Genomic DNA, 15,191 nt, shown 5'->3' on the forward strand with positions numbered 1-15,191 from the left:
AGGAAATATTAATAAGGAGGATTAATCATTGGAATTTAAAACAAAAGGGATACATTTTACTTTGTCACATGTGTGTAGCCCTAATTAATTAATTAATTAATTAATGCAGTGAAGTTGGATGCAAAATTTGGTCTTCTCTGTTTTGGAACGTAATTGGGTTAAAGTGCCACTGTCTGGTTAAAATTCATATAGCTAATACGAAAAAATTCCTGCTGTCTTACTAACGCTGTAGTTTATTAAAATGGAAAGAGGATTTTTAAAATCTAGTTTTCCATCATTATAACAATTTGTTTACATTTACTCTTTATTCAGCTAGGACAATCAAAATAGACTAGTCAGTTTTATTTTCTGGATCTTTTGCCCTAACACAATGATCCACAGCTTGGGTGCAAACAATGTACATAGACACAAAAAATTCACAATCAAATATTATTGTGAATTGTCTTCTTACAACCTCAAATTTTGCATCTACATTAAACAGACTTGTGACATCATGGTATTCAGCTAAAATCTATCAGCTTTACACTTTGTAGAAAGTTTATAGATGCTGTTATTTTCAGTATCTCACACACATACCCCTCCCTTTTTTCGTATATTGCCGTGCACTGTATTTATGCAAAATCTAACCTTAAAATCTCAGACTTTTTCCCTGACCTGGTTTGGTATGGTGGAGATAATACTGGAAGATTCAGGTCTGTAACTTTATGGATATGCTTGAGTTGGACTAAGTTTCTCTTAATCTTCATGTTGTTGTTGAAAAAGGTTTTTGGGTTTTCTTTAGATTGCCTCAAACTTCTTACCATATGTGTTTGCTGTTGCGATATAGGGAAAATTGGTGGTCTTGAGCCATTGACCAAAAATGGAGGGGAACCACGTGTTGGTTGATGTGATGTTCCCATACATGAAATCTTTTTAACTATGGTGTCTCTCAAGGCAGCTTGTCTCAGCCTGGGCAAAGGGGAAAGCTGTGGTGTTTCAATCATTAGTAGATTAGGACTTTCCTTTTCTGAGTACAGCCATGCTGGAGTTGGAATAGTCTCATCCATTGCTTTGAGAAGGTTTTTAAATCTTGTATCCTGATGAGGCATAGGACTGTGGTCTATGACTCTATTTTCTGTTAGAGACCGTGGGGTTATTCTGCTTGTACATGACATTGCAGATCTTTGAGACTGGTGGTTTGCAGAATACGTTGGGTTATTTGCTAATGCAGGAGGTGGTTTCTCAGGAAGATATGATTTCCTCACATCAGCTAAGTCTTTATAATCATCCAAATTCTCCTGCAGATCCAAAAGTGGCTGATTCATTGGCTCATATGAAGTATTTTTATTTGGTGATTTAGGAGGTTCAAGATGAACCCATTCTCTATCTGCAAACTTGGAAACTAAATGGAATATAGAATGGATAAGATCAGTTCACGCTGAAATGAAAGCGTCAATAAAAGTAACAAGTTATTACTGAAAGTACCTCCCCTTGGGACTGTGAATTTTGCTGACTGTTGGTAGAGTTTTTTAAAAAATCTTGATATAATGCCATGTTTACACATAGGCTTTCAAAAGTAACTATTGATTTCAGTGGCCAACTTTAGATGCTTTAAAGGGTCCTGATTTTCAGAGGAGAGGTGATCAACACTCTGAAAATCAGACCCCTTTTAAAATGCTGGCATTCAAGACTGAGGCACTCACAATCACTAGTCACTGTTGAAAAATTACACCTGTGTGTAACCATAATTGCTCGTAAGTGGCGTAAGGTTCAGTAGCAGTGATGACATGGCATAGCTCACATCCAAATGAGGAGGAAGCTATTGATGCTAAGATGGAACAGAAAGTGGACAGCTGGGCATAGTGTTGCCTACCTTTTTGTTATTTCTGTATGGCTATTATTGGGGCTATTACTCAGCATTTATTAAAGATGGTATGAATATAAAAAGTATTTAGAGGCACAATGATCGAGTCAGAATCAATTGACATTTATTGAGAGGTCAAATTCAGAGCAAGGGTCTGACTATCCATGGGTCTGCACCTTGCACTTGTTATTTACATCATTGCAAAGAAAGTGTAAACTACCACCTTTCTGATTTGGTGCAGGGCAATGGAGAGTGTTGAAGTTAACTAAGTTGTGACTCTTATACCAGACCTGGATTCAGCCTCAAAGTCTAAAGTCACTTTCTATCTTTCTCTCCCAGAATAATCAGTGTTTTGAATTTCTTGACCTTGGAGGTTCCTCACAATCCTTCGTAGGAAAACAATGGAAATGACTTGGAGAATGACATGTAATGGACAGTTACTTATAGTCAGTATATCCAGAGTAGCAATTGGGTTGATGCTTAATTATGGCTATTCTTTCCTACATATATGTTTTCAAATTGATCACCAAAACTTGGGATCAGGAAGGAATTCCTCCAAGAGTGTAATGGCAAGGCCCTTGGATATATTGAATGATTTTTTTTGAGCATTGATCATTATCTATTGGGCATATCTCACCCAGTGAATTTTTTCTTGTTGCAGAGGAGGGTGGATATGGGTGGAACTTGTTCTTTCCCAACACACTCCTCTCTGTTTCAAAGATGGTGCTCTACCACTGACTTCAGTGAGTGTAAGATCAGTCCCTAAATCTCCTTCACATTGACTTAGATAGGGGAGCGCACACTTCCAAGACTTTAAAAATCTGTTCTGAGGTAACAAACAGAATGTGCCTGTAGCATAATGGTGGAGGTAGTTCTATGAGGGGAAAACTGTGTGAAGCTGGAGAACTAGAGCTGAGCTACATTTTTTGAACTCCCTCCTCCCCCTCAAAAAACAAACAAATGGAAAATTTCTAAAAAAAAAATCATAAAATGTTTTCACTTTTTACTGACTTGCACTAAAGGAACATTTTCAGGTTAATAAGCCATTAATAGATTTCAGTACAGTACCTTCTGGTATATTTTCTTGGTTATCCAAAGTAATTGCAATTTCATCTTCTTGAATGGCGTCTGGGATTGCTGGGCTTAGTGCAGAAGGAAATGTCTTATTGTCATAGTTGTTGAGGTTTTCTGTTGTGACCAGTTCAGCCTTTTGGGAAATCTGAATATCTGCATCTTGATTCAGGTTTCTAGGAGGTTTACCACCACATTTTTCTATTACATTTTCCCTCTGAAAACATAACAGTCATAATTCATATTGTCTTACATTGAAAAGAAGCTTGAACGTACAAGGAAATGAAATACAACAAGCTCAGACGTGCAAATGGAAATGTGCATCTTCCTTCCCCACCAGTCTTGCAGAAATCCCCTCCCGCCCCGTGCAATGTAATACAGAATGAGCCAGCACAGAACTTGTTCATTGGTCTCCCTCTAATCCCTGAGATCCACAGGGTTTGTGAGCTGGCAAGCCCTGCTTCCTGGCAGAACAATTAGGGAGAGGTCTGCAAAGAGACCCTAGTAGATTTACTCTCTCTTAGCCCCCTCCTGCTGTTTTACCTGCAGAAGGGGGTGATCAGAATCTGGAGTAATAATTCCTCTTGTCCATTCCCTCTTTGCATCTTTTTAAATCCTTGGCTTTAACAACCTCATGTGGGAACGAGTTCCATAGTCTAACTTTGTGTTGTGTGAACAGTGTTTCATTTGATCAGTTTTGAATTTTCCACCTTTCAATTTAATTGAATACCCACTTGTTCTTGTGTTATGAGATAGGGAGAACAGAACATCCAGATCTGCATTCTGTAAATTATTCATTATTTTGTATACTTTTATCACACCCTGGACTATTTGTCTCCTTTCTCAGGTAAATAATCACAGTCTTTTCAATCTCTTTGTATATAAGAGTTTTTTTCATGCCCTTTCCTGTTCTACAGTGCTACCGAGGAATCTGTCATCTACTCACAAGCAGAGCAATCTATAAATGCAGTGATCCTACCTAAATGATCAACGTAAAGTGTGGTTAGTCCTGTTCTTAATTCTAATGATTTTAGTTTGAAAATAATTGATTTGCAATATTTTAAGTGAGGGAAAAAAATCAATTTCTCTCACTTTTAAACTTTGGTTAACTTCTCCCCCACATAGGGGGTGTCTCACCTGAATGAAAACAAATTCAAAACACAAAATGAATGAAGAATGAAGAATGAAAAATGTTGTTTCTTTCCAAGGTTTTCACCAAACAAGCACTGCTTTTTTTTTTTTGACCAGATCTGCTAGTAAAATGCTTCAAGTTGCAGAGGCACCTGCCTGTAGGACAATAATGTGCTTTATTTTTTAAGTAAAAAACAAGTGCTTTATTTTAACCTTTTTTCCTCTATTTTTCTTAGATGATTCCACTAGTTGGCTGCAGCCCCATGATAAGCAGCAGTAGGTGGGAACTTGGAACTTGCTGCTCCCTCCTCCAAAAGGAAGATCCAAACCCAAGTGATGCTGGGAAGCCAGCGGAGGGATGAGGTATACTCAGGCCAGGTTACTGGGGTGGGGGTGTAAGGAGAGATATTAGGGGTTGTTGGAGAGGGAGAAGAAAAGGAAATGAGAGAGGATGCTCTGAAAAGAACATTGGGTTTAGGAATGGGAGCAGCTGAATGTGGAGTGAGAACGAAAACAGACTGGGGAAGGGAAATTGCTCAGGGCTTGGCTACACTTGAGAGTTGCAGTGCTGGTGGAGGCTTTCCAGCGCTGCAACTTAGTCACTGTCCACACCTGCAAGGCACATGCAGCACTGCAACTCCCTGGCTGCAGCGCTGGCTGTACACCTGGTCTGCTTGGGGTATAACGAGTGCAGCGCTGGTGATGCAGTGCTGCTCGTCAGGTGTGGCTACACACCAGCGCTGTTATTGGCCTCCAGGGTATTAGGAGATATCCCAGAATGCTTTTAACTGATTACTCTCTTTGTTTTGTTATGCAGCCTCTCTTTGTTTTGTTGTGAACTCGGGGCTCCGGGAGCTGCTTATCTAAAAAACAAACACAGCTCCTGTTTGCTGTGATCAATCTGTAACTGACTGTGAACAATCAAATGAGATAACCCCTGTGAATGAGGCAGGCAGGGGGATGAGTGTTTGCTTGAGGATAGAAACAGCGGGGGCAGGGGGGAGCAAGGGAGTCCGTTGGAGCAGCTGCTTATCTGGTCTGCAGGCTGTTTGCAGTTAAGAGTAAGGGGTCGGGAAAATTTTCTGATTTTGCAAGGCAGGGAGCTGATACACAGTGTCGGCTCCAAAAATCCACTGTCTCTCCCCCGCTCCCTGTCACACTACACCCCACCCCCCTCTTTTGAAAAGCACGTTGCAGCCACTTGAACGCTGGGATAGCTGCCCATAATGCATCACTCCCAACAGCGCTGCAAATGCTGCAAATGTGGCCACACTGCAGCGCTGGTAGCTGTGAGTGTGGCCACACACCAGCGCTTTCCCTACACAGCTGTACGACCAGCGCTGTAACTCCCAGCACTGCAACTCTCAAGTGTAGCCAAGCCATTTTTGGGAGGGGAGGGGGAGAGACAAGGCAGCTGTGGACAGGCAGGAGAGGAGAGAAGCTGAGCTGGAGATAGCTTAGTTGAAAGGATTTGTTTGAACTCTTTTCCTCCTTGCAACTGCCCATCTGGCTCCACAGCGCTTTTTCCCTGATCAACTTCCCTGCCAGCATCCCACTGTTGTATGCAGTATTGTAACCATGTTGGTCCCAGGGCATTGGAGAGACAAGGTGGGTGAGGTCACATCTTTTATTGCGCCAACTTTGTGGGAGAGAGAGACAGGCTTCTAAGTTCATACAGAGCTTAAAGAAGAGCTCTGTGTAGCTCAAAACCTTCTATCTCTCACCAACAGAAGCTGGTAGGATATAAGTAGGGGCATTTCCAGCAGATCGAGGGATGTGATCATTCCCCTCTACTCAGCACTGGTGAGGCCTCATTTGGAGTACTGTGTCTAGTTTTGGGCCCCACACTACAAGAAGGATGTGGATAAATTGGAGAGAGTCCAGCGGAGGGCAACAAAAATGATTAGGGGGCTGGAGCACATGACTTATGAGGAGAGGCTGAGGGAACTGGGATTGTTTAGTCTGCAGAAGAGAAGAATGGCGGGGGGATTTGATAGCTGCTTTCAACTACCTGAAAGGGGGTTCCAAAGAGGATGGATCTAGACTGTTCTCAGTGGTAGAAGATGACAGAACAAGGAGTAATGGTCTCAAGTTGCAGAGGGGGAGGTTTAGGTTGGACATTAGGAAAAACTTTTTCACTAGTAGGGTGGTGAAGCACTTGAATGGGTTACCTAGGGAGGTGGTGGAATCTCCTTCCTTAGAGGTTTTTAAGGTCAGGCTTGACAAAGCCCTAGCTGGGATGATTTAGTTGGATTTGGTCCTGCTTTGAGCAGGGGATTGGACTAGATGAACATAAGAACATAAGAACATAAGAAAGGCCGTACCGGGTCAGACCAAAGGTCCATCTAGCCCAGTATCTGTCTACCGACTGCCCCTGAGAGTGAACTAACAGGCAATGATCAGTGATCTCTCTCCTGCCATCCATCTCCATCCTCTGACGACAGAGGCTAGGTTACCACTGGGGCTATAAGCCATTTATGGACTTAGCCCACCAAATTTTTATCCCCCCTTTTAAACATTGTTATAGTCCTAGCCTTCACAACCTCCTCAGGTAAGGAGTTCCACAAGTTGACTGTGCGCTGCGTGAAGAAGAACTTCCTTTTTTTTTTTTTTTCTGCTGCCTATTAATTTTTTTGGTGACCCCTAGTTCTTGTATTATGGGAATAAGTAAATAACTTTTCCTTATCCACTTCTATCATGTCCCTCCCTCTTTCCAAACTGAAGAGTCAGTCCCTCTTCTCTCTTTCTTCTTTCATCATACTCTCTAAACCCCCCCCCCATTTTTTTTGCTCTTTTTTCTACCTTTTCTAGTGCTAGAATATCTTTTTTGAGGTGAGGAGACCACATCTGTACACAGTATTCGAGATGTGGGCGTACCATGGATTTATATAAGACCTCCTGAGGTCCCTTCCAACCCTGAGATTCTATGATTCTATGATTCTATGGTTCAATAAAAGATGTGACCTCACCCACCTTGTCTCTCAAACATCCCACTGAACAGTTTCCCTGCCTCATTCTTGCTGAGCATCTGCTCCCTGCTTAGTTGCTTCTCCACTCAGCACCTTCCCTGCCTGGACCCACTGCTATTAGCAACCTCCTCCCTTTTCTCAAAGCAAGACCCCCACAATGACTGTTCTGTTTCTCAGCAGCCTCCTGAACTTGTTGAGTTTTGACTAGGGATTAGAAATACATTGTAGGGAAATCAGGACCTGGCAGTCTGAGTAATGGGGAGAAAGGGAATCCTGCTGTTCTACCATCGGTGTTTTAGCTCTTGAACAACTAGGGTTCCCACCATCAAGTGTGATGGAGTGAACTGGCTCGCTTGTTACTTGCATTGTGACTCTGCCCCCCACCCTCCTGCTGTTCAACATCCAGCCAGCAGAGGGCTTTCTAAATCCCAAGGGTCAGAAAATGGAAGTACAGCCTGAGGTTTGAGGGGACTGGACTTGGAACAGAGCTGGAGGCTGCCTGGGCACTGGCTGCAGAGGGAAGGCCAGGCAGCAGGCATCCTGAAGGCTATAAGTCAGACACACACCCTGTTGCTGGCACGGGACTAGAAGTATCTTCAGCAGAAAGATACAGAGCTGGGGGCTACAGGCAGAAAAACGACGTAGAGAGCCCCCCAATGAGACTTTGACCTTATTACCACTGTGTGTCTAGCCTGCCCTTAGGGGGTTTGAATTAGAAACTGTTGGACTATCTTATGTTGTAACTAGGGCTGTCAAGCAGTTAAAAAAATTAATCACGATTAATCGCACGATTAAAAAAAATTAAACACGATTAATCACACTGTTAAACAGTAACAGAATACCATTTATTTAGATATTTTTGGATGTTTTCTACATTTTCAAATATATTGATTTCAGTTACAACACAGAATACAAAGTGTACACTTCTCAACTTTATATTTATTTTTTATTACAAGTATATGCACTGTAAAAAACCAAAAGAAATACTATTTTTCAGTTCACCTAATACAAGTACTGTAGTGCAATCTCTTGATCATGAAAGTTGAACTTACAAATATAGAATTATGTACAATAAAACCTGCATTCAAAAATAAAATGAAGTCCACTCAGTCCTACTTTTTGTTCAGCCAATTGCTCAGACAAATAAGTTTGGTTACATTTGCAGGAGATAATGCTGCCCACTTCTAGTTTACAATGTCACCTGAAAGTGAGAACAGGCATTCTCATGGCACTGTTGTAGCCAGCGTCGCAAGATATTTACCCGCCAGATGTGCTAAAGATTCATATGTCCCTTCATGCTTCAACCACCATTCCCAAGGACATGCATCCATGCTGATGATGGGTTCTGCTCAATAACGATCCAAAGCAGTGTGGACCGACGTATGTTCATTTTCATCATCTGAGTCAGATGCCACCAGCAGATGGTTGATTTTTGTTATTGGTGGTTTGGGTTCTATAGTTTCCGCATCTGAGTGTTGCTCTTTTTAGACTTCTGAAAGGATGCTCCACACCTCGTCCCTCTCAGATTCTTAAACCTTGGGTCAAGTGCTGTAGCTATCTTTAGAAATCTCACATTGGTACCTTCTTTGTGTTTTGTCAAATCTGCAGTGAAAGTGTTCTTAAAATGAACAACATGTGCTCGGTCATCACCTGAGACTGCTATAACGTGAAATATATGGCAGAATGCGGGTAAAACAGAGCAGGGGACATGCAATTCCCCACCCCATCCCCACCCCCAAGGAGTTCAGTCACAAATTTAATTAATGCGTTACTTTTTTAATGAGCATCATCAGCATGGAAACGTCCTCTGGAATGGTGACTGAAGCATGAAAGGGTGTACAAATGTTTAGCATATCTGGAATGTAAATACCCTGCAATGCCAGCTACAAAAATGCCATGCAAATGCCTGTTCTCACTTTCTGGTGACATTGTACGTAAGAAGAGGGCAGCATTATCTCCTGTAAATGTAAACAAACCTGTTTGTCTTGTCAATTGGCTGAACAAGGAGTAGGACTGAGTGGACTTGTAGGCTCTGAAGTTTTACATTGTTTTGTTTTTGAGTGAAGTTATGTAACAAAAAAAATCTACATTTGTAAATTGCACTTTCACAACAAAGAGATTGTACTACAGTCCTTGTATGAAGTGAATTGAAAAATACCGTTTCTTTTATCATTTTTACAGTGCAAGTATATGTAATCAAAAATAATATACACCTTGATTTCAATTACAACACAGAATATAATATATATGAAAATGTAGAAAAACATCCAAAATATTTAATAAATTTCAATTGGTATTCTATTGTTTAACAGCACAATTAAAACCGCGATTCATCATGATTAATTTATTTGAGTTAATTGTGTGAGTTAACTGCAATTAATTGACAGCCCTAGTTGTAACATTGTAAAAACATGTTTTTAATCTAATGTCCCATGAAAAACGTTGGGTATAATTTGTGGGAAAAACAGGTCTCTCAAAGCTTGAATGCATTTCGTAAGTTAGTAAAATGGTTGGAAAAGTTTGAAGCTTACCAAACTTCAAACTCTTAGGTTAGTCCATGCCTACTACACATTTGCAACACCCAAATCACAATTAAATAAATTGTCTTTAGAGTGTATATAAAAACAAAATAAAATATGTTTAATTTGACAACATATTGTTAAAACCACACTATATCAACTGGGAATATGAGATGTCATAAGTGTTTTAGGCAAAGCAATCAAATAGTCTCCCAGGATTTTACACACTGCTTGTTAAGAAAACAAATTTTCATCTTATGTTTTGCAAGCTGTCACCTTATATACAGTACATCAGAATACTTGCCATGACTGGTTTTACTGCCAGACCTCTTAAGAGCTAATTGGTTAAGCACCTGGGCAGGAAGCCTTTTGGCAGAAACACTGTTTTCGACAAGGGCTAGCTATAAAGTTCTGGATGGCAAATTATAATCATTAAGGCTCTCTTCTACAAAAGAACACGCATAATGCAAATACATTGCTTGGAGAAATTACCGTTCATGAAAGGACGGGCCATGTGTTATATTTATCCAATGGCTTATGGCTCAAATTTGAACATGGAAAGAATCTTTTAAGGGTCAAACTTTCAACAGGCTTCTGTAATTGCACTTACAAAAATTGGAATTGCGTCTATTTGCTTTCACCAAAACCCTTATCTTCATGTAGAAATGCCAGTTTGAGTGTAAAACCAGCATTTGCAAACACAGCTACTCATTCAACTTATGTAAACACAGTTTGTTGTACATGCAAAAGAATGCACTTGCAATTTTTGCAGTTGCAAATTAGAAGGCTTGTTGAAAATTTGTCCTTAAGAGTTTACATTTTTCTTTGATTTTGGTGTGGAAACACTTTTGATTAATCTATTGATTGGAGCAGGTTGAATACTGCAAAAATAATGTTTGTGAATATTTGTTTGAATTGCAAGCAGTTATTTGGTTTGACCATGTTACTGTCTTTTTATGATATGCCATTCATGAACATTGTTGCCAGTGTTTATGTTAATATTTGGTGAATCTTTTGGTTCTTTTTGGCCAGAATTTTCTCAAAGGAGTTAGGCACTGAAGTATCATTGAATTTCAGTGAAAAGTTGGGTATTTTATTCCCTTATGTTCCTTTTGAAAATCTCAGCCTCTAGGAATATCCATGTTCAGATGAAAGCAAGAGTACATGCTGAACATTTTCACCTGATCCAAAAACAATGGAAATTTGTCCTCAATCAGGCCATATTTGCTGCTTTTTCTTTGCTATGCATTGGTTACTCTCCTAGTTTTGAAACGTTTTAGGCTCCAGTTCTGCAAACACTACTTTGTGTGCTTTCATTTTTATGCACCTGTATATTCTTATTGAGCTCAGGGAGACTACTCTTGCACTTACAGTAAAGCACATGCATAAATTTGCAGATCTGGGGCCTTTGTTATTCAGCTGTGGATTGGAAACTATATTTTGTGATTTAGTGACCAATCACAGACTGTGACTAACAAATAGCAAATATTTGGCTTTATTTGGAATAAAAAGAGCATCTATCTGTCCTCTTTAGGCACCTTTGATGAAATGTGACATACAAACATTAAATACCCACATCATTATAACTAAACAGCTGCAATATCGTCTCATGTAAATTCCAACCAGAAGACCAGACAAACTAACAGATGAAAAATCCTCCCTCTCCACCAATTAGCCACCCTCACGCCTCTCCCCCACTTTCAAATACTTATGGGGCGTGAGAGTGGGTGAGCTGGAGTGAGTGCTCTGCTGTGTGCTCCTCAGGCCTTTGGATTTGGGCTATTTCAGACCAAAGCAGAAAGGCTGCACAGAGAGAATGTTGCAGTGAAGCTTCAGAACAGGTACTTTTGCAGGTGTTGGCAGCACAGTCCAGTGGCACTGGGCCTAGGACTCAGCAGACTTGGGTTCTATGTCTGGCTCTGACCTGCTGTGTGACCTCAAGCCAGGGGATGGATCACTTGATGATTACCTGTTCTGGTCATTCCCTCTGGGGCACCTGGCATTGGCCACTGTCAGAAGGCAGGATACTGGGCTAGATGGACCTTTGGTCTGACCCAGTATGGCTGTTCTTAACATAACCTCTCTCTGGTTTTGTTTCCCCTACTGCCCTTTGTCTGACCTGTCTCTTGGTGTATAGCAAGTTTTCTTTCTTTCCTTGATTATACTTTTATAGTTTTTGGCCTGAGTTTTGCCTTTTTGTAGACATAAGCATAAAATAGCTGTTGCTAAAGAACAGGCAAGGGAATACAGGGCAAATATGACCATATATTTAAAAAAAAGGTCGGTCTAGATGATACATATTTTAGGATGTTAAGGGAATTGGCAAGTGGACTGTATCACTACTAGTTATGATTTAAGAGACCTCATTGCAAGGAATGATTAGAAGAGTTAATCATGCGTATGGCTTGGACAGGTAAAAATTAAAAGGTGAACATGATCAGTTACAAATATTTGTAGAGCATAAACACCAAGGTAGAGAAATTATTTATGGTCTTGCAAAAGGGTGTAACTAGAAGTAATGGGATGAAATTAAGAAACAAACAATTTGGGCTGAATATCTGGGAAAGCTCCCTACCAGGAAGATCTATTGAGTTATTGAATAGTCTCCAAATAGAACTGGTAGAAGGCTTGAACCTAGGAACTTTTAAATGTACACTTTACCAACCACTTATTAATGAACAATAGGGAATGGATCTGCAATGGCAGGGCTATGGACAAGATGGGACTACTCATTTTTTTCCATTCATAATTTTTGTGATTCTGTTATTCATATCTGACTCAGCTGCTAAGCGAGTCAAGGGATTCTTAAGTTACCTGGCTTTGTCCCCATTGCAGTAGTGACATGTGCCCTGTTTAAATTTATGACTCATTTTATTGCAGAACACATATACAATTATAGTGAAAATACCTATTATTTTTTTTCTCTTAATCTGATCAGAAGCCAAATGCTAGTGAAGTGTTTTCATTACATTAATTCCCCCATGTAGGATACATAATGGGAATCCACCCATTTAGGAAAACTAGTTTCAATGATGGCTTAAGAAAAAGTGATTAAAATAATAGGGGAATTTCCTGTGAAAATTCCTCTATTTATTCCTTATTTTTAATAATTTTATTAAAACGGAGTCCAGTGCTTCTATTTATTTTTTATTTGTAAATGTGTTGGAGGTATTTTGGCCACTTTTAAATATGATTTCTAATAATTTAACATCTGTAACTAAGAACTTACTGGTTTAAACTTTTATTACAATACCTTTTGGTGATTATAATTTTTAATTCCTAATTGTTCCTGCCCTCTCCCTGGAAGAATGGGCTATGCAGGCTTCTTCCTCCATTTTGCTGAGTAACCTTCATGAGCTGGCTCTGAAGCTGCTCCGAGGCCTATGGATGGGATTCCTTCCCCCACTAGGTCCTGTTACTCAGGCTGGGCACAAGGTTTATGAGTTGAACTTGAAGCATGTATATATTAATTAATCCAAATGAGATTGTGAAAATGCTTTTCTGGGCCAGCCTGAATGTTCAAAATCCAATCTGCAGCTAAGCAAATCCTGCCATCATTTGTGCAGGGTGCACGTGTATCCAACCCACCCCTTCTACACCATGAGGGCCTGATCCCACACAAGTGAAGTCAGTGGCAAAACTTCCCTTGACTTAATGAAGTCTCTAATTTGCACTAGTAATGGGAAGGAGGAAAAGGTGTCTAAGGAATGTAGCTGAGACTGTGGCTGGCTTTCTTTTATCCATTTCCTGGAAGCAAGTCTGGTGCATGTGACAAGGTGCTTATGATGGGGTGGGGGAGGCAAGGCTAAACAGCCCTGGGGGTCTCTTTTGGTTTGTGTCCTATGTTCCTAAAATCACATACTTCAGAGCTTCCACTGGTCGCCTGCAAGGGTCAGGAAAGGATTTTGCCCCCTTCCCCCCCCCAGTGTATTCAATTTTTTTGTCTCTTTTCTCTGAAGTACAAGGGATGACCATGGCTGGAGATGGGACATTGGACAGGGAGGGCCAGGGCTCTGAAGTGGGCCCAAGCATTCTCTCTCTAAGGTGTGCTCTCACGTGCTCAAGGTCTAATTGATTGCCATATGCGGGGTCAGGAAGGAATTTCCCCCCACATCATAATAGCAATGTCCTTGGGGTTTTGTTGCCTTCCTTTGCAGTGCATGATATGGGTCACTTGCCAGGATTATCTGCGTATCTCTGAGTTAGGCCTTGTCTGCGCTTGGAGCAGTGTGTGGGGTATGTGTAGCACATGCTATAGTGAAACACAGGCTGTGTTCGCACTGTGGTGTGTAGCTACACCCAGAAGTGAAATGGTCTGGCAGTAGGAAGGCAGCGGAGAAAGGCTCCAGCTGCAGTGTGTTTTCCCCCTTTCCCCACTGGTAGAGCCATTGCCCACTCCCAGAGCCTTTCACTGTGCCGGGGAAAGACTGTCACTGTCTCATTGCTGCTAGAAACTATGCTACTAAAAACAGGAGTGTAGATGTGAGAGGCACTGCTTGGGTGCATTGAGAGCCATGTAGGGTGTATGCCCCAAAGTTCTGGCATGTCTGTACTCTGCTCACCTAAGCAGTGCCTGACCATCTACTCTGCTGTCTATACTCATGCTGTACTCCTGGGGGAATTCTGTGCCTCCACTCTCATTCAGTCCCTGCCCCAGTATGTCCTCCCCCCACTAGACTTATGAGCCTTGTCTGATCCTCCCACTAGTTTCATGCCATCTGTCTCTCCATAGTCCCTGTCTCCTGACCTGGCCCGGGCAGGAGCAGTGAAGGCGGCACTTCAGGCTCTTTCTCTTCCCTAGCTGGCTGGGAGTGGCTGCTCTGTTCTAGCACCACAGCATGTCTGGTGGGCATAAGGCAGAACTGCAGCAACTTCCCAGCCAAAGTTATTTTCTGCAGAGGCTGGCTGGGAAGGCTGCTCCGTTTTAGTGCTATAGCGCCCTCTGGTGAGCAAAAGGCAGAACTGCAGCAACTTCCCAGCAGAAACTATTAACCTGAAAAAAATAAATTAAAATATGTGCAGCACATTAATTATGTGTGTGTGCACTGGTGCAGAATCCCTCCAGGAGTAATGCTAGCTGGCATTCAGTGTCTGCACTCTGTACTGTTCCATAAGTATAGACATACATTTAATCATTTCCCTGCCATTGCTGGGACCAGTGGCGCTGGAATTGGGGCGGGGAGGGGACAGTGGCCCATGGCCCCCCCACTTTTAAAAGTGGGAGGGCTGTGCCCACCCACTTTTTGCCGGCTGAAGGGCAAGCAATGGTGTGGAGAGGAATGACTGGGGGGCAGGGTTTTTGGGGAAGGGGCGGTGCATGGGCAAGGTCTTGGGAGGTGGTGTTGCACAGGGTGGGGTATGGTTTGGGTGCCTGTGGGCCCCCACCACACTTTTAGGGCACTTCCGCCACTCCTGGCTGGGCCCTTGGCCACTGGTGCACCTTGATCCTTCTTGTTCTCTGTACTACATAGTATAGCTTCCTGTGGGCTGTAACACTTTGGTCTAATATCAGTTGTAGGGTTTAGTGTGCAGGTACGGAGTGATCTTGGTGGCCTATGATATGCAGGAGGTCAAACTAGATGATCTAGTGAATCCCTTCTGGTGTTAAACTCTATGAAACGCTTCACAAACTTTTCAGGTACTCCACAACTTCAGGAA

The 15,191-nt window shown here is 41.7% G+C and overlaps 1 protein-coding gene across 1 annotated transcript in view; it reads right to left on the reverse strand.

Moving 5' to 3' along the window:
- Positions 1-382: 382 nt before the first annotated feature.
- LOC120401161 (hormonally up-regulated neu tumor-associated kinase homolog A-like) overlaps positions 383-15,191 on the reverse strand; it is a 44,365-nt gene continuing 29,556 nt past the window's right edge. Inside the window, exons 8-9 of the mRNA XM_039530822.1 lie at positions 2,912-3,131; positions 383-1,381 (exon numbers count right to left, since the gene is read on the reverse strand). Of these exons, the coding sequence (XP_039386756.1) occupies positions 612-1,381; positions 2,912-3,131 (990 nt within the window). The 3' untranslated portion in view covers positions 383-611. The remainder of the gene's footprint in view (positions 1,382-2,911; positions 3,132-15,191) is intronic.

The sequence above is a fragment of the Mauremys reevesii genome, linkage group 3 (genome assembly GCF_016161935.1).
Source record: "Mauremys reevesii isolate NIE-2019 linkage group 3, ASM1616193v1, whole genome shotgun sequence".
Taxonomy (NCBI): domain Eukaryota; kingdom Metazoa; phylum Chordata; order Testudines; family Geoemydidae; genus Mauremys; species Mauremys reevesii.